Raw genomic sequence first — 25954 nt, 5'->3', positions numbered from 1 at the left:
TTTCTTTCTTTCTTTCTTTCTTTCTTTCTTTCTTTCTTCTTTCTTTCTACCAGAGCACTGTTCAGCTCTGGCTTATGGTGGTGCAGGGGACTGAGCCTGAGACTTTAGAGCCAGCCTCAGGCATGAGAGCCGTTTTGCATATCCACTGTGCTATCTAGCCCTGCCCAAGTCTTTTGCTTTTTTTTTTTTGAACCTCTGGCTTCTGGTGAGAACAGGGTTTGAACCTGAAGCCCTTCTGCCTCAGAGGCTAGGTGCAGAGCCACTACACTAGGTCAGCACCCTCTAGTGCTGTTTCTAATAGCATAACATGATACTGCAGAGTGGCATCTGAATGTCCCAGCTTAGGCCTCTCTATTAACTATGCCTCAATGCAACCAGTACCACCCCAGCATGCTTCACTTCAGACTGTGTCCAGAGACTTCAGGTGTGGAATGACAACCCTTCAGCTTCATTACTCAGGTGAGACCTTTCCTTTCATAGTATTCTCTAATTCCATTCCAGGTGGTCCACTCCCCAATAAAGTCCCCAAACCTAGATATAGACCAGGTCCCCTGAGATAGAGCATATGTTCACACGTGTCCATAAACCAGGGAAAAATATATACCTGACAGCAGAAGTACACAAGAGTTTGCAGAGAGTACCCCCTCCCCCCCCCAACACTTCACCTGCACTATTCCAGTCTTTAGGTCCATGATTGTTTAACAATTTGTTTAGCTTTGTATGTTAACTCTCTTTTCAGCCACCAGGTCCCGGATGCCAGCATGATGCTGACCAGACTTCCCTGGACTGATGACCCCACCAATGTGTCCTGGAGCTCCGATTCCCCAGAGACCCACCCTACTAAGGAAAGAGAGAGGCAGACTGGGAGTATGGATCAACCAGTAAACACCCATGTTCAGCAGGGAAGCAATTACAGAAGCCAGACCTTCTACCTTCTGCAACCCACACCGACCCTGGGTCCATGCTCCCAGAGGGATAGAGAATGGGAAAGCTATCAGGGGAGGGGATGGGATATGGAGATTGGGTGGTGGGAATTGTGTGGAGTTGTATCCCTCCTATCCTACAGTTTTGTTAATGTCTCCTTTCTTAAATAAATTTTTAAAAAATTGTAAAGAAAGAAAGAAAGAAACTATGCCTGATATCTGAACATGGAGACAAAGGGCTCAGTGCTTGGAAGGGGGTAGACATTTGTCACTGGTCACTGATAGCTGACCAAGCAGAGAGGGTGAGCTGGACAGAAAGACAGTCCGGCTCTAAGAGGCAGGGAGAAAGGAGACAAGGCAGCTAAGTCTCAGTCAACCAGTCATTCCAACAGCTGCCCTGCAGTTTCTGTGGTCTAAGACCACAGAAGGGATTGGATCTAGGATGCACACCTGGACCAAGGTGAGCCAGCAGCTGGATGGCATGTGCAGGCCACACAGAGACACCAGGTGCTGACAGAGTACAGGGACATTGCTCTTTCCTGCAAAGGAGAGAGTGATTCGTGTTCTCCCCATCGGCTTGGAAGCATGAGCAAAAACAACTATGGGGAATCATCTCAAAACTCAGTTGATGGCTTACACTCAAAGCCAAAGCAATGTTTTCCTCTTAAGGTCAAGGAGAATTGCTTTGTTTGGAAGTCTCTACTTAGAATTTAATTAACTAGTCTCAGATTGGCAATAAATGCTGAACATCAATCTTAGGCTGGAGGGTCACAAAGATATCCTCATTAAGGAGGAGAGCATCTAAATCAGGAGCATGCCTACTAGCCGTCACATGCAGGACAGGCACCAGTGCGTCTTGGTAAACACAGGGTCCTCTGGAACAGTCAAAAGCAAGATGCTAGCCAGGGTTGGAACTCTATGTACCAGTGCTCTGAGTGGTCTCAAAGGAAAGGCTCAGGGAAGCCTGATCTGTGGTGCAGACAGCAAATATTCAACCAGCCTCCACACCCCTGCACGTGAGAGGGAGGAAGGGACACACACACACACACACACACACACACACACACACACACACACACACACACACCAGGTAGCCAAAGTCTCCCACCCATCCTATCATGACCATAACAGGGGCTTTTGAGCTATAGAGTGGACTGGAGCAGGGGTGGCTGGTGAGCTTAAGTGCTGGAGCCTGTTATGATCCTATACTAAGTGCAGGCCTGGAGGAAAGAGGTCTCAAAGTGACCGTTTTAACATTTCACCTTCTAATACTGAACAAAGAGTCCTCAGCTGTCAAGTCCAACCATGCTCTCCAGTGCAAAAGTTTAAGAACAAGCAAATTGCTTTGTCCCACCTGAGGTTGCGGATTCAACCTCCAAGACGCCCTAGAGCCCTGCTGGTACCCAAATGGGAGGAGAGTTGTTCCCAACATGGAGAGGGCATGTTCCATTTCCTGCCCTGCCTGCAGGCCTCCCCACCAGGTCACAGAGTGGCTGGGCACCAGCTGGAACATGCAAGATGCTGACCTGGGTCCCAAGAGGAACTTTGGGGTCAGGCCAAGGACCTGGTGGGGGCAGAATTGCAGGTGCAACTGTGGGAAGCTGCTTCCATGGAAATCCAGGGGTACAGGCAGGGAAGGGCAAAGCTCTGCAGCCACAGGAAACTGCCACCCCCAGTGGTTAAGAGAGATGGGGGGGGGGGCTCTCTCACACATTATCAACTCCTGACTGACAGAGCAGGAAGCTGCATGGAGGTCACTAGGCCTAGAAGGTATGAGGCTATTAAAGGCAGGATCACAAAACTCCAGGTTGTGCAAAGAGCACTGAGAATAGAGCCTTGGGCCTTGTGGGCTGGTGACAGACAGTGGCTGTTCTCATTATCAGCAGCAAGAAAGCTGAGTTAGTGATGACGGATCAACTAGAACCCAAGTGTGCAGTCCTAATAGGACATGTTTTGAATGACCTCAAATGGTATTTTTCTGTCATCACTAGGACTTCACGGCTCTCAGCCTAACTTTTTCAGAAAGGAAAAGACAGAGAGAGGGCCAGGTGGTGACACACCCAAGAGAAGACACATTACCATGTGCAAGGATCCAGATTCAAACTCCTGGGCCCCACCAGCAGAAGGGAAGCTTAATGAGTGGTGAAGCAGCGCTGCAGGTGTCTCTCTTTCTCTCCTCCTTTATCCCTCCTTACCTCTCAATTTCTGTCTTTATTCAAGAAAAAAAAAAGTCACTGGGAGCAGTGGCTTCAACATGCAGGCAATGAGCCCCAGCGATAACTCTGGTGGCAGGGATAAAGAATAGGAAAGCTATTGGGGAGGGGATGGGATACGGAGTTCTGGTGGTGGGAATTGTGTGGAGTTGTACCCCTCCTATCCTATGGTTTTGCCAGTGTTTCCTTTTTGTAATTTATAATTTTTTTTTTTTAAGAATTTAAGGAAAACAAAGAGAAGGGGGGAAAATACACAGCACTGAAGCCTCTTCCTGTGCTGAAAACTGGGATGTTTGCATGACAAGGCAGTACACTATCCAGTGGATGTTTTTTTGTTTTTTGTTCTTTATTTGCTTGTTTGTTTGATTGGTTTTGTACTGGATAAAGCATCTCTCTTCCCAAGAATGCAACTTTAAGAAAATCATGACGCACAACACTGAGAAGAAGACCCAGCTTCGGCTTCTAGAGTCCCATAAAGACGTATGTGGTTGTGTCTATGCCTCTGCCAGGAGCTGATGCACAAAGCACAGGAGTCACAGACATAACGACCCTTGTTCAAACGGGGAGGCACTAGGCAGCAGGTCCTGGGACATGGCCCCAGGGGGAGTGCAGGGAGCGGGGGCCAGCACACAGATGTTCCTGGGTAGCACAGGGTTCTCAGCACGACTGAAGGTAGCCACGTACGTCACTGCCGGGCATGCGTGTGTGGCAGTCACTGGGCCTGTATCTCAGCTGAAGTGTAGCCATCATTCCAGATGTTCACATGAGCGATTCCGGGGCTTAATGAGGACATGAGTGGGGGAGAGGGAGCTTGTTATTTTTCACTGTCGCACATGAGCATCCCAGGGCTGGACTCATACCGCTGATTTATTCTCGCTCTCCGACTGCTTACCTTGTAGCAATAATAAAAATATTTTCACTTGGGTGGTAATAAAGCTGAATCTAGTTTACCAGCTATAACTGAATTCTATTTTGAAAGAATAAGTCCATTTTAACCTTAGCAGTGTAGTCGAGCCAGCTTTCAGAGAAACTCCATTAAGATTACATATAACCTAAATTAAAAAAAAAAAAAACCAGGGAAGGGGAAAATGTATAAGTAGAGGAAACCTTTGAACACAATGAGGTAAGACTGTTGTCCAGAGATATGAAGAGCAGATGGAATTTCCACAGTAGTAACACCACACCTTGGTATCCCTGGTATATTATAGCATCCGGTCTAATGGGTGTCCCTAGTCCAAGCAGAGCTGCCCAGAGAGCCAGGGTCAGTGAGGCCCTTCACCAGGGCCCAACATGGCAGAGCAGAGCCCCCAGACCTCAGTCCCCAATAGTCAGAAGCATGTCAGCCAACCTGCCATTCAGTGTCACAGGAGAAATGATGGTGGTCACACTGAGTGAGGTTTCACATACAGCAAACACGGCTGCCAAGCATGGGTGAACTCTGATCACAACTCCCACTCAGGGGAAGGGAGACAGGGAGACAGGGAGACAGCCTCGAGTGTGATAGGCCAGACCTCGACTCTAGTCAGCCATGTGTTTACTCCCTACACAGTGGAAGGATAAGTCAGGACGTTTTCAGTATTTCCTAATGACTCCCAAATTGAGTCTGGCATTGTCCTTCTCAACTCTAGAATCTCTTTGTTTGGTCCCTATTTCTGTTGGTGGGTCAACATGTTTCCAGTTACTAGGGGCCAGGATGCTCATCCTCCTGTGACAATGATAGTCACTGTGACGTGGTTCCCTTTTTTATCAGCACACGATCCCTAATCATGACATCATAACTTGGTGCAGAGTCCTGGGCACATGCCACCTGTCCCTCAGTAGTGCCACACGTCATGCTACTGGAGCATTGGTGATGGCCAAGTGCTGGGTAAGGGACAGGGCCCCAGAAGCTTTGAGAGAGCCCTGGGCCTAGGTCTGTGTGACAGTGACATCTTCTTGAGCCAGTCATAACACAAAGGTCTCCTGTAGACACTCCCCCACACCACACTCCACAGCACTGAGTCTTTCTACCACAATGAGTCTGGAGAAGGCCAGTGTCATTAAAGACAGCAGATCCAGAGGAGAGTGGAGGATGGACAAGGGGGTAAGGGAGAACACACATCTGGTGTCACACCTGAAAGGCAGATAGAAGAGTTTCCTCCTATAACAGTGACCTGCCTCTGACCAACACAGTTCAAAGAAGAAGTCTGGACGGCCACAGGCAGATGCCTCATCACAATCCTGTTCCAGAAAGTAAGCGACAAATAGACCTCAAAGGTCATCACCCAGCATCACTGAAAAGCAAAGTCCCATCATAAAGAGGGCAGTCAGCCTCTGTCTGATAGTGAGTATGTCCACCTTAGGTCAAGAGGTCCTCAGTCAGCCTTTCAGAAAATAATAGTAAGGCAGAAACTGGCTAGAAACAGACCAAACCAAATGAAGAAGACTAATTTCACTTTAAAAAAAAAAAAAGCTGCTTGGTGGTTAGCTTCATCCCTGACTGACCTATGTGCAGTGAAAAGTGGAATAAATTCAGTTTGCTTAGGGCTAAGGTAAAAGTCTGGGCCACATATAAAAATCCACCCTGGAAGACAGATCTCCCTCCTCAGACGTGCAGGGCAACAGGAAGGACAGACTCTCATGAGATATGCACCGTGGAAAATGGAAAAAGGAACTGACTACAAGTGCTGTCATCAAGCCATCAAGGCTGTGTGTGTGTGTGTGTGTGTGTGTGTGTGTGTGTGTGTGTGTGTGTGTACATGCTTGTGGATGTGTGTATACAAATTCATTCTTTGATTTCAAATAAATAACATGGAAGGAAGTATTTAAATTCTTTTACAAATATTTTGTTATCTTTATTTATTAGACAGAGGCAGCTGGATATCAAAAGGAGAGAGGATGGTAGGGAGAGAGACGAGAGAGACATCTGCAGTCCTGCTTCATCACTCACAAAACTTTCGACCTGCAGGTTAAGGATCAGAGGCTTGAACCAAGGTCCTTGTGCACTGTAACACGTGTGCTTAACCAGTGTGCTTAACCAGTACTTAAACTCTAACCTCTGGGAGTACAGATTTGGGGATGAGTTTGACTTTGCCCAACTTTGAACCCACCCTTTTAATTGTCAGATAATGAGCCAGTTTGCTCTAAAATGTGGATTTCAGTATGGGCCAAATCTTGCACTGGGTATGTTTATATTGTTATTTATATGAAATCCAGATTTCACTGGGTGTCTCATGCTTTTATTTGCCTTCATCTGCCTCAGTGAGGCAAGAAAAGAGGTTTTATTCTCATTTTTCACTAAAGGAAAGAGGAGGCAGATTTGGGGCATCTTTGGGGCAGTGGCCCGATTAGGAATTGATTTTTTTCCTTTCATCAATGTTATAAAGAAATGATGTCGGATAAGATGACATTAGTTGGGGGGGCCTGCTGCATTTATTACTGCAGCAGTAAATGACTGAATAACTTATCTGAGCTGCTGATTTTGTATATATAAATCATTTAGTAAGTGGGCAGTATAATAGATTGACAGTTTATACAAAGACTGAGAGCATATGCTCTTGACTCTGTGACTGTTTCTATGGTCACTCTGTGTTCCTCACACCGTCCACTGAGATACCAGGCTCTCCTTGGCATGGTGCTGGGAGGACACCTCCTCTCCTCCTGACTATGGCTGCAACACAGTGAGTTGGCTTGGCCAAACAGGCATTGGTACTGGTGCTACTTTTTGTCCAAAGCCTGGCTTAGACAGCAAGCCCCAAACTCTGTCTCCCATTGACACTGGAATCAGGTAGGAAAACTGATGGTGACCATGACCATCTAGTGGCATCTCAAAGTGGTAACAATGAGCAGGGCACCTCACCAGTCCACAATGGACATGTAGTGTGAACTAGAAGTGAATCCAGTCATTTAAGCTACTGAGATTTATAAGTTGTCCATCAGAAAACACAGCCTCCTAACCACAGCAGTGACTGCTAGCTTCCATTCCATATGGATTGTCACATTCACACACTGAAAGTCAAAGGAAGTAGATAGCATAATGGTTATGCAAAGAGAGTCTGACTGAAGTGTACTCAAAATAAATTTCCAGCCCAGTGCTAGCTATGTGCCTCTTCCTTGATTCAGCTTTCTAGTCCTATTTCCAACTATGACACCATCTCCCCAGACAATACCTTGGTCCACCTGCATGTTAGTTGTCAAGCTCAGGCAAATATTAGTAAAGTCATGGGTCCCTTAGAATACACCTAAAATAGACCTACTAGCTTTTTCCAAAATGGAGACCCCAAATCTCATCTGCTATATTCTTGCCTTTAGGTTCCTGATTAGTCAACAATTTGTTCTGCTTTATATCTTAATGTTTTTCAGCCACCAAATCACAGATGTTACCATGATGCCAACCTGACTTCCCTGGGCAGACAACATCACCGATGTGTCCTAGAACCCCAGGTCCCCAGAGCCCTGCCCACTAGGGAAAGACAGAAACAGGATGGGTATATGGATTGATCTGTCAAGGCCCATGTTCAGCGGGGAAGCAATTACATAAGTCAGACCTCCCACCTTCTATATCCCATAATGATCCTGGGTCCATACTCCCAGAGGGATAAAGAATAGTAAAGTTTTCAAGGGAGGGGATGGGATACGGAACACTGGTGGTGGGAATCGTGTAGAACTGTACCCATCTTATCATACGGCTTTATCGATATTTATTTATGTATTTATCTTATTGTACTCATTATTGTTGTTGTTACTGATGTCGTCATTGATATGACAGAGAGAAATGGAGAGAGGAGGGGAAGCCTGAGAGAGGGAGAGAAAGATACCTGCAAACCTGCTTCACCGCCTGTGAAGCGATTCCCCTGCAGGTGGGGAGCCGGGGGCTATCGATATTTATTTTATAAATAAATTTAAAAAATAGAATTCTCTAGCCTACCACCACTGAAAGTGAAAATGCCTCCAACTCTCTCTTTTGTCTTTAATTCAAAATGAAGAGGCCAAGTCTCGATCTCTCATTCTGTAGGCAGTTCTGCAAGTTCTGAACTCCCAAAGCAAAGGGTAACCTCTTGAAGTCTCTCAGCAGCCAGTCTCCATCTCTGCCTGTCTGTCTGTCTCTCTCTGGAAATTCTTCCTACATAGCACACAGTCTCACAGCCAGCCCATCCTGATTTCAACACAAACACCCCAACAGATACCACCCTCATTCTTCGTTCATGGCATGGTCCTGTGTATAAAGCAGGCTTTGGGGCCAGGTGGAGGTGAATCTGGTTGAGCGCATAAATTACACTATGCAAGGACCCGGGTTTGAGCCCCCGTCCCCACCTGCAGGGGAAAAGCTTCACGAGTGGTGAAACAGGGCTGCAGGTGTCTCTCTGTGTTTCTCCCTCTCTATCACCCCCTTCCCTCTTGATTTCTGACTGTCTCTATCCAATAAATAAAGATATTTAAAAAAAAAGAAAAAGATATTTAAAAAAAAAAGCAGGCTTTGACTAGAGGCTTAGGAGAAGCAGGGAGGGGTTCCAACTCCAAAGAGAGCACAGCTTCAGAGTGCTTTCTACAAGCCCTTTAGCCATTCTGCCCACAAAGAAAGAAAAGGAAGATAGTGAGGCTGGTCCTCCTTTGGCCCCTACTCAGCCCTCACTCTGCTTCCTTCCTCCCCCAGAACTCTGATTCCCTCCTCTCCTTCCCTGACTTCTGAGTCTACATCTTGACAACCCTGCTAGAACTCTAAAATTCCTCTTCCTTCATTCTTCATAGTAACTCAGTTCTTTTCAAACCTAATGCTGCCAGGGACATGCCCACATGACTTTACCTTTCTTTTCTTTTTTAGCATTTATTATTATTTTTATTTATTGGATAGTGGATAGCCAGAAATCAAGGGGGAAAGGGGTGACAGAGAGGAAGAGGGACAGAGAGACACCTACCTACAGCCCTGTTTCACCACTCACAAAGCTTTCCCCCTGCAGGTGGGGACTGGGGGCTCGAACCCTGCTCTTTGCGCATTGCAACATGTACGCTCAACCAGGTGCGCCACCACCCAGTGCCTTTTTTAAAATTTGTTAATTATCTTTATTTATTGGATAGAGACGGGCAGAAATCAAAAGGGAAAGGGCAACCTCACCTTTCTTAGTAACATGTTCATGCAGGTGTGTTCATTCACCAAAGTGTCAAGAACATGTGAAATAAATGCTCTTCTCTGAAAATGCAGACGTGAGGCAGCATTTTTTAAGTGTTTTTTTGTTGTTGTTTGTTTGTTTGTTGGGGTTTTTTTTGTTTTTTTTGGTTTTTTTTGCTTTCCTAGTACATCCAACCTTTAATGAAATCTTTACAGTGCCTGCAAAAGACCCAAGTCTACAAATTCCTTCTCCAAGATGAGTGACAAAAGTAGGGAGGAAGCAGCAGGTGGCCAAATTTGCAGATGCTTCTCCTCGGGGACTGCTGGGATAATGACGTCCACAGCCAGAGAGCCCCAGTTCTGGCAACTCTGGAGACTTCTTGTTCAAAAATGTTTGCGTTTTCCTGTTTTGAGATTACTGTGTGAGTTCTGCCAGGTTGCATTAGAAGAAGAGTTACAAATAGCCTCTTGAGTTCACCCCACTGGAGAAAGTCTTTATTGTGAGGAGTGATCCTGTCAAGGAAAACATTGGCAAGGTACAAGGGCCGTCCATAGAAGCTGCAGCAGAAGTAAAAGTGGAACTTAGCAGAAAGTGCAGATTTGGTGGGGATCCCTCTGGCCACTGCTGCTGCTGCTCTTTAAACAATCAGCCAGCGAAGCTGCACTGTGAGTCTTTCTGAACCACAGCACCAGAGAAAAATCGATTCAAGTATTTTCCCCAACTGCAGCCCTGGAACAAATGAGCACTAACCACAACTTCTAACCTCCACAAAAACATAAAATATGCCATCTGAGGGACATACGAGGAGGAGAAGCTGCTAAGAAAGTGTAATTCATGTCTACTGCAAATCATATTTCAAAGAACTAAATGAGGCTGGGGAGCAGTCATGAAACTGCTGGTAGGGAAAAACTCCAACATCAAAAACAGATCTCCCTGCAATGCTAACAATAAATGCACATAAACACAGTTGCATAAGCAAAAGAGAAAGAGAGCCGTTTCAATAGGTAGGCTGAAAAGCAGCTAAATGTAACTCCGAATCAAATCAAGTATTACTAGAAGAACTAGGTACAACTTCATAATATGGAAATTAGGTACTAGCCATTAGATCCATGGTTGAGAACCAGACTCAATCAAGGAGCAAAATGGAGTTTATGCCTCCCTTTTTAGAATATCATTCACTGGTTTTCCAGACCAAATGCCTTGCTTGTGACAACGATGGCTGTGATGGTGTCTGCTGGGAAACGTGCACCGGGGCATGCGAGGATGGGGAGGTGGCAGTGCTGGAGGCAAGAGGCCATGTCTACCTGGAAGCAAAGGCGCACACACTTCTCCACAAAGAGAACGCTCCTTTAGGAAGGAGCATTCATCGTTCCCTACCTCACCACTGACCGGCTGGCATCGCAAGTCTCTGCCTGGTCTGCTTGGTATCTCTCTGTTCATGCTCTGCTCATTAATTTAACAAACTATCAGGAGAATATGCTTGGAACAGGCAGCATTATCTCTCAACTTTCATTTAATTAAACTCTGCTACTGCAAAATGACAGTCAGCACATCATAGGGGGAATTATTTCCAGGATGAAGGTAAAAAAAAAAAAAAGAAAGAAAAGTCTTTTAAAGCCCCCACTTAAACATGAAAGCATCATCTAGAATTGCCCGAGCCCACATTATAATTTTTCTATGATATTAAAGATGTTATTTCTAGACTTGTAATTAATTGGATTCCATGGAGAAATTACGCCAGCATCCTTGAGAGCAAAGTGATGTGCAAAGGCAGGGGACAGAGTGCCAGAGGACAGCGATAAACAACCACGCCGGCACCCAGATGATGACAATCACTGGGCTTAATGAGGAGTGAGGGCTGCCTGCTTCTAGAGTACCCCCATTACTCCCGCGAAGTGGTGGCACAGAATCATGATTACATCGCTTCAATAAAAAGGCCCTGTGGCCCCCTGCACCCGCCAGGGGCCAGGGCCCAGCCGAGGATAACATCATGGTGCGGTGAGGCAAGGGGTACGACCCAGGTGGCCCCCACTCCCATACCATCAACTTTCCCTCTCCCCACCCCCGTCCCCTTGGAGAAAGGAATCCCCAGACAACTGGCTTACCATCGATCCGGCTAACCAGCTCTTCTAACATTTTCACTTTCATCTGAATCCCAGGCTGGGCAAAGGTATAGTTGTCCTGAGGAGAAAATAACAGCGTTTGTCACATGCATGGATGTGAGACACATTTTCCAAAAGCAGAACCAGTCTTCTGGGACAGAGGTGAGTAACAGTTGGCTAACTGAAGGCGTTTCACAGACCGATATGTGCAGGATGTGTGAGGCAGCACTACAGCACCGCCTGCAAGAGCCAAGTTTCCTGCTTGAAGGTAAAGCCGAGATTCCAATGCCAGAGGGAGCATGGCCATCTAGAGAACACTGGCCGGTGTGTCATATCACTGTGAGGCATTTACACTTAAGCTGCATGCTGGGCGTCCGCACATAAACTATGTGGCCACTGGAACAGGTGTGAATGGAGCCTGTGCCCAGTACTGACAGCACTGGCATCAGAGGCAAGGTCCCAGGTGGAACTAGGCATTGTGGGGGAAAACCACCAGCCCACAGACCTGGAAGGGGAGCCAGCTCTGTCAGGGAGGAACTGTGTGGCCTTGGTGAGCACTGTCACATGCCTGGACTTGGGACTCATCATCCATCAAAAAGAATCTGAGCCTGGCCTTTGAGGACTGCTGTGAGGCTTCAAGGAAACCGTGTCACTGGCATGTAGGAGGCTTTGAGAAGGTGGACTGGTGGCACGGAGGGCATTTGGGCACACCAGGGTTCACTGTCAACACCTGTGAGAGCAGCACCAGACAGAAACTCTGGGATGCTTCTACACCCTGGAGTAGCCCCCTACACACAGAGAACTGCCACAGTCAGCAGCCAGAGGTCGCTGTTACATATGGAAGATCGCAGCCCTGTGTAGTGAGGATGATGGGGGGCAGGATAATAAACCCCAAAGACATCTGGGGTCTCACTCCTGGCACATGGCCACGGGCACCAGAGCTGATAATTGAAGGCAAAGGGCCACTGTCCTGGACTATCCAGAGGGTCCTTAAAAAGGGAGGGGGCTTCAAGAGAATCAGTGAATGGCTGCCCCTCCTACCTCTGACAGGAACAGTGGAGTCACAGCTGAGCCACACAAACTGGGAAACAGGAGTGGATTCTTGACTGGAGCCTCCTGATAGGACCCTGCCCTGCTCTGCCCTGCCCTCACCGCCATCTGACCCCACATGATGAACACCACACTTCTGACTGCCAGGATAGGCAGAGAACAAATGTGTCTCTTTTTGGGATATCAAGTCTTTGGTGATCAGTGACAGCAGCAATACGATAGTAACTAAGGCAGCAGGACTGAAGGACCTTCTTAAGCAGAGCCCCTAAGATCCACTGGGGGGGGGGGGGGGCGGGGTGGAGTAGAGCATAGTCCAGTGACTGACAGCACGTGTCACTCCTTTCACTCTAAGAGGCACCCAGCAGTCTGGCCCCAGTGGTCACCCAGGCCTGGACTAGTCCACTGCCAGGGGTCACAGTTTAACCTCAAGAAGGGATGCTGGGGAGGGTGCCCAGCTGTGGCAAAGGGGAATGGAGAGCTGACCTCAGTGAGAAGGGAGGACAGGTGGCGTCATGCAGCTCAGGCATTGTGAAGGCAGCAGGGTACTGTGTGCAGAGTCCTTATCCTTGCAGACAAGGTGGGGGGGGTCCCCTACTTCCTGCATGAGAGGGCCAGCAGGCATCTGCGGGCACCATGGGAAAAGGGGTGAAGTAGGGGGGCTAGATCCTCACACTGGGCACCTCCCAAACACACACCTCCCCTACCTGCAGGGTCAAGGAGGGAAATGGTCGGGAAGCTCTGGATTTGAGGTTCCAGTGTCAAAAGTGCTGAGACAGCAGGTATGCAGAGGCCATAAATGCAGATGTGGAAGAAGAGGGGCCAGGGCACAGAGCACAAGGGCAAAGAACTGAAGGCCTGGGGGTGGACGTGGCAGCACACAGTCTGCCAGGGGGACTTCAAGGAGAAACTCAAGTCAACCACAGCTCCTGAGCTCAAAGCAAGTCAAACGGGGAAGGTACTTGGCTCGCTGGCACAGGCAGCACTCTTTGTCTCTTTTAACGTGTGTACAGGAATGCACAAATGTACACACGTCTGTGACATTTCCGGGCCATGACAGAAGCCACCACTGTGGCCTGAAGCTAGAAATGCCTCCAAGGCTTCAAGGGGCTTAGCCCCAGACATGGGCAATGAGGGGAGCCAAGGCTAATCTCTTATTGCGAGATTTCTTCCAAGCAAATGTCAAATGATGGCCTCTGTGTTCTAAGCTGTGACATCTCTGTGAGGGCAGAAGCAGGAAACACTGTGTTTAGTGTTCCTTGGTGCCGCCCCAAGGTTCCCTGTGAGCCTGAGGGGTGGGAAGAACTGTTCTCTGTGGATAATGATTGCAAGGGTCTGGGCATGATCTCTTTTCTAGATTGGTGATAAGTTTGCAAGCACTGCTAACCCCTAAAATTGAGAAGTGAGGGCTGTCAGATTCAGACAACAGACAAGGCTCCTGGCCCCTGTATGTCCCAGAGAGACCCTGAGCTGACACAGACCAGCAGCACATGTGAGGGACAAATTAAGAGCTCTTGTGCATTGAACTTTCTTGGAGAAAATAAACTTGGTGTTGGACTTTTAATTCCTTCAGCTGTCATCATCTTTGGACCTGGACTTGCAAGGGTGAGCCCTTAGGACTTAATTACTCCCTGGAGACTGGATAACAGATGATTTATATTCAAAGTCAGGGTCCACAGTGTTGTTGGAAGCTCATAGGCTGTCATTTAACCTCATGGCAGAATGCCTGATGAACCAGGTTGAACAGTATAGCTGGATATAATTAAGGAGGAGAAATAAACTGGAGAGTGATCTTGCAGCTTGGGGTAGAAGACTTGCAGATTATTTAATTAAAGTTCAATCCTGACCAAGTTTAGAGCCATCGGGAATACATTCCCCTGGTCCCAGAAGAATCCTGGGGGGGGGGGGGGGCTATGAAGATAGCCTGACCAACAGGCCTGGATGTCTGCTCACTCTCTGAGACCAGGTACCTCACTAACCAGGGACCTCACGGACATGTTGACAGCCAGCTGAAGGCACAAGAGGCAGCAGTCCCCTAAACCTGGGGTCTGCTTCCAGATGGAGGCGACTAAGACACACCACTCCTGAACTTCCTCTACCCCCAGATGGCAGCTGAGCAAACTTGATAAACTGGGGGAGGGGGGCATTTGTGGGCTTAGTCCCCCTCTCATCCCAGTCAGCTTATCCCCTGGGGAGGCTCCCCCACCAAAACAAGAGGTTCTACCAGCAGAGGAACTGCTTCCAGGAAAATTTCCCCCCATTTCACCCCCACCCCTCAAAAGGCTGCTTCTCCTGGAAGAATGGCCCCACCCAAAGACTGCTACACACACACACACACACACAAACACACACACACACACACACACACACACACACCATCGCTGTTCCCCCAAGAATGGCACCTTGCCACGGGAAGGCTGCTCCTCTGAGGGCAGACCCCCCCCCTCCTGCCCCGTCAGACTCTGCTACACACAGGGTGGCCCACCCTTGCCCAACGCCACCTCTCCTGGGGTGGGTGTTGTATGCTTTACATTGGGTTGTTCTAGCTCTCCCCCTGCCAAGAAAATTTGGAGCAGTCCTGCTAGTTTCGCGGGCCCGCTTGGCCCCGCCCCAAGGAACCCCGAGAGGGTTCCAGAGTTCCAGAGTTCCAGAGTTCCAGAGTTCCAGAGTTCGAGAGTGCTTGGCGCCGTCACGGGGCAAAGAGGCAGCAGAGTTCTGTTTGGTGATTAGTTTGGTTTAGTTTATGAATCGTTGTTCGTGAATAAAGAAATACAGCTTCCCTGCCCAGCCGTATGTCTCTGGTCATCTCTGTTACCCGCCCGTGAAGCTAGCCCGGCCAGCTAGAGCCACCGAATATTAACAACAGGTGGGTAAGCCTGAATAATCCTGGATTCAGTCAGCCAGTTTATTCAGTCCTAACACTGAGATAGGGTTTCAAGCTTTTCATTTTGAAGAAATAAAAGTTATTCTTTGGTCTCCATCTGCCACTATTTTGTTTTTATTTCTCAATTTGTCCAGGTAAGGATGATAGGTTCTTTCTGAAATCTAAACAATGAAAAAACAATGACATCTGAGAGCTAGAGTGAAAGGACCCCATGAAAGATTGACAGGTGTTAAGGGGGGAGGGCACCAGCCCCTGGGGAGCTCCAACCAGGCTCCATGGGGCTCTGAAGGCAGCACCCAGCAAAGGTGGGCACTGCAGGATCACACACTTCCCCTCCTGGGCTAAGGGAATCTGGACTCTGAACAGCCCCGCTCACCACCAGGAAACATTTGAAAGATACTCCAGGGAGATGTCTGAGAAAGGAATGTCCCGTGGTCCCAGCAACAAGCTCTCAGGGGAGGCACTTGGCACCTAGCCCTTCAGGGTGCCCGCTGCCCAGTGAGGCCCCACAGGCCTTGCTGAACAGACACCTGGGTCCTTCTCACCCAAGGTCAAGAAAGCAGATGACCCTTGGGGGTGCCACCCCCACATCCTGTGCACACGTGCACTGCACATGCGCCTGACACTGGGACAGGCACTCAGAAAATGTCTGCTCTGAGCAAATATGCAAGTGGTGGGCAAGGCAGGGGCTCTGAGTAGCCTGTGTGTGCGGTTCTAAAAACAGTGACAGGAATAACAGTGGCCTGCTGGGGGAGCCAGCATAATGGTTGTGCAAATAGACTCTCATGCCTGAGGTTCCAAAGTCCCAGATTTAATCCCCCACACCACCATAAACCAGAGCTGAGCAGTACTCTGGTGTTTCTCTTTCTGTCTCTTTCTCTCTCTGTATTCTCTCTCAAAAAAAAAAAGAGAAGGAAGGAAGGAAGGAAGGAAGGAAGGAAGGAAGGAAGAGAAGAAAGAAAGAAAGAAAGAAAGAAAGAAAGAAAGAAAGAAAGAAAGAAAAGGTCAGAGGTGGCTCAGTGAATGAAGAGAGAAATTTTCAACACATGAGGTTTCCAGCTCAAGTGTGATCACTGGCATCACGTGTGCCACAGTGATGCTCCAGTTTGGATTCTCTCTCTCTCTCTTCCTCTCTCTCTCTCTCTCTCTCTCTCTCAAATAAAACAGTTTTAAAGGAAGACTAGTAATAGCATCTCTCCACAAAGAGTAAACATCTTTGTCCTTTCACACTGAGACCTGGCCCTGTGTCTCCAGAATGAAGAATCTCATGTATAAAATGTCTGAGTGGAAGCAAGGAAGGAACAGAGGGAAGGAGGGAGGGGAGAAGGGAGGGAGGAACGGAGGAAGGGCTGAGGAGTACTATGACCTTTGAAGCGTGTTTCACAGAAGGTAAAGGCGATACCAGCAGAAAAATATCAAAGCCATCGTCTCGGTTTGCCTGTCATCTGCTGCTATTCCAACATCACACTTGAGCAATAACAAATAGCGCTTTCTGCACCCTTCAGATGAAGAGGAGAGAAGAACATTTTCTGAAGGAACATTTCAGAGAAGAGTTGGGAAATCAATTTACATTGCTCTGGCTGGAAGGTCCCACAGCACCGCCTATGAGACTCCACCTGCAGCTCCCTGAGGGTTTGGAATCCTCTTGCATCATTCAAAAAGGGCCAGGCAGCCATCTCTTCATTCAATCTTCCCCCATGGCCTGGACTATCCCACGTTTAGGAAACTTCTTTATGATGCTGAGGCCGAATCTGCACTCTCCTCACTGCAGAAGCCTGCTCCCAAAGTGATTTAGCAAGATCTCCTTCCCAATAATGGTCTGAAGGATGCCATTTCTTTCAGCTGTTTCAGGAGCACCACCCCCATCCCAGATTCCCCCTATACACACACACACACACACACACACACACACACACACACACACACACACACACCCCTCCAGGCCATCTGGTCACACAGGGCAGAGACCTCAAAGGCTACTGCTGTAGCCACATGCAATTTTCACCCATTCATTCATAGATGCAGTTCATGGCTTTACCCCACACAGGAAAGAACACTGCTGTCCCTTGGAGCATTCCTGTGTTCATGCACATGTACAAAATCCCTCCCAAGTGCCAGATAGAACATGGCGTCCCGAGTGGGAATGGTCGAGCAAGAGAGCAGGTCATGCCTGCTGTCCTTGGGCAGGCCTGCTTGCAGTGGGTATAGCCTGCTCCAGGAGACTTCCCACCTTGCCTGAGTATTAAGAAGGGTACACAGGGTCTCAGCTGAACAATACAGTCAGTGCTGAGTCCCTGCTCTGCTTCTGGAAGCCTGGGATTTGAGAGCGTGCTGGGCAGAGATGCCTTATGTGGAGAGACCCAATAAGGCCTCAGGCACAGAGATCCTAGTACGCTCCCTGGCAATAGCATTTCATATGTATTGCCGTAACTCATGGCTGGGACTTCACAGGGATGGGACTCTGGACACCTGTACCTGACCTCCTCCGGGTCTGTTCCCTAGGCTCTGCTGCTTCAGTGCTTCCACTAGAGGGAATTATGGCCAAAGGGCAGTTAGTAGCTCTGCTCTGGGAGTCAACAAGCCTGGAAGTGATATGGCATGTGCGTGCGTGCGCGCGTGTGTGTGCACACACACACACACACACACACTGGAAGATAAACAAGGAGGATGCTTCTGTTCACACAGTCTGATGAGGAGACACATGAGTCTGCCGCAGGTCATGCAGAAACATACGAAAGGCTAGCTGTGATCTGGGACCCTGCCACCACAATTCAAAAGGAAAGCAGACCCGACGATGCACAGAAGCCATGCGGCCACAGCTGAGTGCAGAAGGCGGGTGGTAGGGCCTGCAAGTACTGCAGCACCACATGTTCTGGGAAGGGGAGGATGGTAGGTGCAGCCTGAAGGGAGCAAGGAAGCTGGGCAGACAGGAGGAGACCATTCCGCGGCCCAAAGGTGGAGGTGGGCATGGAGGGTAAGACCAACAGAGAGCGACACAGTAAGCGAATGTACTGGGAGCCGCCATGATGTGAACTTTGTTTTGAAGGTTTTGTTGAAAAAGATTACTCTGGCTGAAAGGTGCACAGTCAAGAAAGGGACCAAAGAGGATGTCAATGGTTCAACAATCTCTCAGAAAGGTCGCCACCTAGAAAAATAGTGAAAGCTTCCCCTTGAAGACATCACCACCTCAGATGGTCTGAGAGATGCATTCGACTGGCCCGTCTTGGTTGGGGCTTTTCTTCTTGATCTTCAGCATAGGACTTTTCATTCATTCCTATTAGCTTGTTCATTTGATTGGCTCGGCTGACATTCCAGGCAGCTGAACTCATTCTGAATCTTGATTATGTCATCTATCACATTAGCTGTCCCTCCAAGCTTAAAGCACTGGTTAAATGTCTACCCACAACGTCTTCATTGCAATCTCAGGGAGGGGAAGAAAGACAACAACAAGGACAGAGCTCACAATCCATTTCCAGAGACCCACTGGGATGGGCGTGTGGCAGAAAAAGACCTCAAGCCACCTCCATTCTTTCCTACCAACTGACTTGATTTTCTCCTGTGGAAAGTGGAGAGAGAAATGGCTCTGAGTTCTAGGCAGCATTGGAAGTGAAGTGAATTACTATATCTAAGACAACAGACAATGTCTCCCAGTTTCTATGCGGAATCAGTCATGGAGAGGCAGTGAAGGCAAAAGACTCTCTCCACCTGCTGACAGCTCAACCAGCAGAAACACCTGGAAAACAGGTAAACTCAATGCCTGCACAGACGCCACCAACCAGTGTTTTAAGATCATAAACGAGTATATGTCAAGGTAGTGGGATATCAGTACAGGAAGGTAGGGACAAACCATCACCAAAAAGAGAATGAGAGAAAAGAAATGGGCCATGAGCCAAAGAGACGCCAAGCAATAATAAATAAATAAACCGAGTGAAACGAACCAGTCTGAAAAAGGCTCTCGACAGCATGCACAGCCTAAGGACGCTCCAGTCCTGAAGGAACACATACAGGACAGTGGTCCCGGTGGGGCCAGTCCTTACCACTAGGGTCAGAGGCTGTTCCATCCAGGTTGGTGCAACTATACTCTTATATTGTTCAAATGAGATACGGTCTAGAGATGGATCCCTATTCAGTAGCGACATGTAACTATCCTGTATGTTTCCAAGTGAGTGACATTCTGGAAAAAGCAAAGCTCTAGACACTAAAAAGACCACAGGTTGTCAAGGGTTCCAGAGGAGGAACTGGTGGAGCACAGGGGAATTTTGGAGGCAGTGCATCGACTCTGTCTGTAATGGTAAATACATGCCATTATATTCATACCAAAAGATACAGAATGTACAACGCTGTTGGTATGCTTCTAATTCTACTTCTAAAAACCTCTTCTGTTTCATTTGGTATAATCCCCCCTGCTTAACACTATTCTATTTACATAACTAAGCACAAGCATGCCTGCCTGGCATTGGTTTAATCCCCACTGGTTCATGATGTCTTTTTGCTCCGCCCCCTTTCCTTGTCACACCCTGATTTTCACCAGTCACTTTTCTCTCCACCCTCTCTACATCACATCCTGTTTACACCCTATTTGGCAAGTATATTAGTTTAGTTTTAGTTTTAGTTTAGTCTAGCTCGGCTGAGATTGTGCTGCGTCCTGCATGAATAAAGAGATACTGCATACAGCTCAACCATGCGTCCCGGGTCGTCTGTCTCTCATCAGTGAAGCTCAGCCCGACACAACGCGATGCTCTAAGATGGACTATGGATTTGAGCTGGGAATAATGAACCATGATGGGTTCATCAACTATAACAAATACACTAACAAGACTGTTTAGAACAGACAAGATTGTTTGCAAGAAGGGTGTATGGGAGTATTTGACAACTCTGTAAGATCTGGTGGTATCCAATGTGTCCTGGAACTCTGCTTGTCCTAAGCCCTTCCATACTAGGGAAAGAGAGAGACAGGCTGGGAGTATGGATCGACCTGCCAACGCCCATGTTCAGCAGGGAAGCAATTACAGAAGCCAGACCTTCCACCTTCTGCACCCATAATGATCTTGGGTCCATACTCCCAGAGGGTTAAAGAGTAGGGAAGCTAGCAGGGGAGGGGTTGGTATGTGGAGGTCTGGTGGTGGGAACTGTGCAAAGCTGTACCTCTCTTATCCTATGGGTTTGTCTATGTTTCCTTTTTATAAATAAAAAATTTTAATAAGAAAGATCTGGTGGTATAAAACTAGCATTTCTATAAGCCAGAAATCACTCTGAAGAACAAAGTCCATTCATTAAAAAAATACTCAATTCATTCAAGGGAAGGTTAAAACAGAGAAGATAATAAAGGGTGAAATGAACAGAAAACAAATATTAGGTCCTACGTAAAATCCTGACATACAGTATCTGTGAGCATGAAAATTGAGGCCTTCAAATTAAGAAGTTTGGAGAGAACTGTTACGCAACAACAATAGAAATTAAAAACTATATCAGTTTACAAACATCAGTTGTACATGCATATATCAAAAGTATTAAAAGCAAAACTTGCAATCGAAGCTATGGCATTTAAAGCAGCCTTTTAAAAGGCTCAACCTATGTGAAAATAAGTCAAACAATATATAAACATTTTGTAGCTGAAAACTACAAAATTTTTGTGAGAACAGATTCTAATTTATATATATATACATATATATATATATATATATATATTAAGAAATATACCTCATTTAAGAATCAAAAGACTCAAGCTTGTTAATACCATCAATTCTGAAAAGGACATAGACTCAACATAAACCCTGTGAAATTTGAACTCCTAAGACTTTTTTTTTAAAAAAGGAAATAATTAATAGTGTGTAAAATAATTAATAAAGTGTGTAAATTAATAATAATAAAATATCAAGAGCAGCCAGGAGGCAGCTCACCTGGCAGAGCGCACACCTGACCATGTGTCGAGGTTTGAGCCTCCCTAGACACAAGAGCACCATGACACCAGGGGAAGCCCCAAAGATGGTGACATCTCTCCGTCTCTCTTTTTCTCTCTGTCCTCTTTGAAATAAGAATTACACGTCAGTCTAGGAGTGGCAGAGGTGTGTATGCACAAGGCCGCACAGGGTACAAAAAAAAAAAAAGAAAAGAACCAAAATAACTGAAGACAACAAAGATGGAGGACTTACTGTAGCCAACTCCAAGATAAGCTGGAGTAGTTGAGACAATATATACGGGCATAAAGATCTACTGATAGGGAGTCAAGGGTAGTGCAGCGGGTTAAGCGCACGTGGTGCAAAGCTCAAGGACCGGCGTAAGGATCCCGGTTCGAGCCCCCGGCTCCCCACCAGAGGGGAGAGTCTCTTCACAAGTGGTGAAGCAGGTCTGCAGGTGTCTATCTTTCTCTCCTCTCTGCATTTCTCTCTGTCCTATCCAACAACGATGGCAACAATAGTAATTATAGCAATAAAAAGAAACAACAAGGGCAACAAAAGGGAGTAAATAAATAAATAATAATAAAAAGATCTACTGATAGAACCATGAAGCAGAACAGAGTTTAAAGAAATAGAAATGGGGGGGGGGGGGGTCGGGCAGTAGCACAGCGGGTTAAGTGCAGGTGGCGCAAAGCACAAGAACCAGCGTAAGGATCCCGCTTTGAGCCCCGGCTCCCCACCTACAGTGGATTCGCTTCACGCAAGTCTGCAGGTGTCTGTTTTTCTCTCCCCATCTCTGTCTTCCCCTCCTCTCTCCACTGCTCTCTGTCCTATCCAACAGCAATGACATCAATAACAACAATAATAAAACAAGGGCAACAAAAGAAAATAAATATTTTTTAAAAAAGAATACATTTAAAAGAATAGAAATGTGTGCACACGCACATGCACACAGACACGCACACGCACACACACACAGAAACAGAAAGTCATACAATTGCTTGCTTTTTTAGAAATGACGCCAAGGCAGCCTATTATGTAAAAATATATATTTTCAACCAGAAAGTGCTGAAGGAAGAGGGAAAATATTTTTTAAATGAACCATGGTGCCTGATTCACACTCCACATTAAAGTTAAATGAAGCTATATTGCACCTGAACACAGAAATTAAGATTATGAAGCTTCTAGGTGAAAGAGAATTCTGATTGGAAGAAATTTTAGTTTGGACTCAGAAAATCATTACCACTAAAGAAAAAAACAGTGAAAATTAGGTTTCACGTAAATCAAGTTTTTTTCTGCTCAGCAGAAAACAGTTTTTGTTTGTTTGTTTTTGTTTTTTGTTTTTAATAAACTAGGACCAGGAAGACAGCTCGACATGTTACAGCACATAGCACCAGATCCCCAACATTGCTTTAGTAAAGCCAGAGCTAAACAGTGTCACTCTTAGACAGACAGACAGACAGATAATTTTAAGGTCAGCAATATTTTTCACCTGTATAGTGCAACTGCTTTGTCATGCTCATACCCACGTTCAAGTCCAGCCCCAGTGATGTTTATATATTGAAAAAAAAATGTTTTAGAGTGGTGCAGGCCTGGTGATAAAATATACATATATAGTTATATACAAATATACATATTTTTAATGGATGGATGGAGCCTAGGATGTGACTAGGTGGAGGAGTGTTTGTCTTTCATGCGTGTGTCTCTGAGTTCAATCCCTGTCACATGAGAGCAGCATAGGTGGCATCCAGTGGAGTCACAGAAATAGTGCAGACATGTTTTTGTGTCTTCTCTCCCCTCCCCTCCCCTCCCCTGCCTTCCCTCCCCTCCCTTTCCACTCCTCTCCTCTCCTCCCCTCTCCACTTCCTCCTTCCCCCCCATCTCTCTCCTCTCTCTCTCTCTCTCTCTCTCCCTCTGAAATGCAGGATATAAGTTGGGACAGGGCGGCAGCTAGGTGGTAGCATAGATGCTTAAGATCCTGGCTCATTACACAACAGCATATGAAAAATACACACTGATAAGTCACAAACCTGGTGGAAATGTCTCAAAATACACTACCTTAGCAAAACATTACTACCCTATATAAGCAAACAAGACAGGGGAATGCAATGCCCAGAGGAGATGTGAAAAAGCCACACCCATCATGCACTGCAGGGGCAGGGGTGTAAAGTGTGGAAGCCATTTGGGGAAATATTGGTTGTCTTTCATAAAACATAAATACACTCTTCTATCATGGTCCAGCACATTCCCTCCCAGGTACTGACCCAAGAGAATGTAAATTCATGAACAAGAAGCCACACAAGTGACTGGTCACAGAAACCTTATTCATAACAGCCAAAGGCCAGACACAGCGTTGGGTTTCAATAGCAAACGGCTGGATAAACAAACCACGATGTATTCATACGGTGGAATACTACTGGGTAATTAAAAGGAATGAACTATTCATTCAGGCAATGACATGAATTTTATGTTTTTCAATGTTACTGTAAATTGAATTTTTTTTTAATTTTCATTTTTAGATTGTCTGCTGCTCAATGAATCATTAGTAATGAATCTTCTGCTGCAGCCCAGTAACCAACACATTCTTGTCTGTTTAATAAACCTTTCCAAAAGGTTGCCAAGAATCTTCAATTTTATCGACTAGAGCTGCACAAGCACATCTCTAAAGATGCTTCCACACGCGGAGCGTGATTCATCTGGATCTGCGGCAAGAACATATTTAATGGACTGGGTGCCTCATTCATTCTTTCTCCCACCCCCGGGCTGGGCAGAAGGCCCCGTTTTGCTTCTCTCCGCATGACAGTGCTGCTGGTTCTGGTGAAGACGCCTTACTGCACATGGCAAAAGGCAGACCAAAGCAGTCCAGGTGAGCAAACTTCCTCTCCCACTTCCCCAAGCAGTAGACTTAAGAGAGAGAGAGAGAGAGAGAGAGAGAGAGTGTGTGTGTGTGTGTGTGTGTGTAGTTGAGAGATGACAACATTTAGGGCCCACTCCAAGTCTCCAAGTTCTGGTCATCTTAGCTCAGATGCTCAGATGCTCAGATGCTCAGATGCTCAGATGCTCAGATGCTCAGATGATCCAAAGCCTCTTTCCAAACTTGTCTTCTTGAAGTATAAACCTCTCTGACAGCTAGCAAGTTCAGGCCTTGGTCTCCAGTGGCACCCGGCCCCTGTCATCTATCTTCACTGATATTATCTTCAGCAGCTAAATCATCAGCTCTGCCCTCTGCCCCCTCCCAAGTCTCCCCACAACAATGGGAGCCACTTCAAGCCACAGCCACGAACCTGCTTTTCTCTAAAGGAGTCACAACATCACTGCATCCCCAGCCCCTTCTCTCCTTCTCTGACAAGTTCCCAGGTAATAGAGTCACTTCCCCCAATACTCCCGTCACTTCCATGCCACCATCCAGGTACTTAGAATTGAATAATCCTTCCCCAAGGAAAGGAAATGTAAATGACTAATTATAAGAGGCAATGGCTCTTTCCTCCTCAAAGAGGCTGTCCTGCTAAGTAATGAATCTAAGAGTAATAGTATGACTTCAGGGTAGGCAAATATGGAGGCCGTAATTCAAGAAGTAATAGCTAACCGACAACCTGGCGCTGGTGTTGTTAATGAAATGAAAAGACTGGCACAAGCACAAGAATAATCCCCTAAAAGCTTCAGAAGGTCTCCTGGGCTGGAGCTTCCAACTGGACGCTCCCTTCAGACCCCGGCCCCCCAGGGGAGGCAGGGCTAATGCACAGCGCAGATCTTGCCTCCTCCATAGGAAGCACACATTGGAAGCCTAACACTCATCTCCACTGCAAGGTGGTCCTTTTACAAGGGAGAAACAGCCCACCATTCAGAACTGGCTCAGATGTACTTCTGTGATCTGTACCCAAACTCATCGCCAAGCAGTATCTACTAATACCAAGCACAGGAAAAGAACACAGTCCATAAAACACACTGGAAAAAAAATAATAATAAAAGTTTGTCAAATTTTGTTCCACCGAGGAAGATGGGTCCTGAAAATCGGGCAGCTTAGAACGCTCCTACTCACGAACACACAGAATGTGAGCTCAGATCTACAGGGATGCAGAGGTCACATAGGCTCCTAAGCTGAATATGGGCCCCAGATCACATCAAATCCATGGGGTTTACAGTCAACAGTATTTATACCCCTTTCCCATATTTGGGAGCTACTCTCTAGCCTGATCCAGCTTTCTGGTCGTTTTTCCAGTTATGACATCATCTCCCCAGACAATAACTTGGATCCACCTGCATATCATATGTCAGGCTTATGAAAAAAAAAAACTAGTATAGTCATGGGCCCTTTGGAGTACCTTCAAAACGGAGACCCCCCCCCCCAACTCTTCATCTGAATTATTCGAGCCTTTAGGTTCATGATTAGTCAACAATTTTTTTGGATCTATATTTTAACTCTTTTTTCAGCCACCAGGTTCCACATGATGCTAACCGGACTCCGCTAGACAGACAACTCCACCAAGGTGTCCTGAAGCCCCACTTCCCCAAAACCCCATCCCACTAGGGAAAAAGAGAGAGAGTCTGGGAGTATGGATCAACCTGCCAACACCCATGTTCAGTGGGGAAGCAATTACAGAAGCCAGACCTTCCACCTCCTGCATCCCATAATGACCCTGGGTCCATATTCCCAGAGGGATAAAGAATAGGAAAGCTATCCGGGGAGAGGAGGGGATACAGAGTTCTGGTGGTAGAAATTGTGTGGAGTTGTACCCCTCTTATACTATGGTTTTTGTCAGTGTTTCCTTTTTATAAGTAAAAAATTTTTTTAAATATTTCTC

At 46.8% G+C, this 25954-nt stretch overlaps 1 protein-coding gene across 1 annotated transcript in view; it reads right to left on the bottom strand.

The window, feature by feature from the left end:
* Nucleotides 1-25954, bottom strand: part of TBC1D22A (TBC1 domain family member 22A) — a 407894-nt gene that overhangs the window by 149588 nt on the left and 232352 nt on the right. Inside the window, exon 10 of the mRNA XM_007522464.3 lies at nucleotides 11328-11403. Coding sequence (XP_007522526.1) covers nucleotides 11328-11403 — 76 coding nt within the window. The remainder of the gene's footprint in view (nucleotides 1-11327; nucleotides 11404-25954) is intronic.

This window comes from Erinaceus europaeus, chromosome 4 (genome assembly GCF_950295315.1).
Source record: "Erinaceus europaeus chromosome 4, mEriEur2.1, whole genome shotgun sequence".
NCBI lineage: Eukaryota > Metazoa > Chordata > Mammalia > Eulipotyphla > Erinaceidae > Erinaceus > Erinaceus europaeus.
This window is presented reverse-complemented; position numbering and strand designations above follow the sequence as displayed.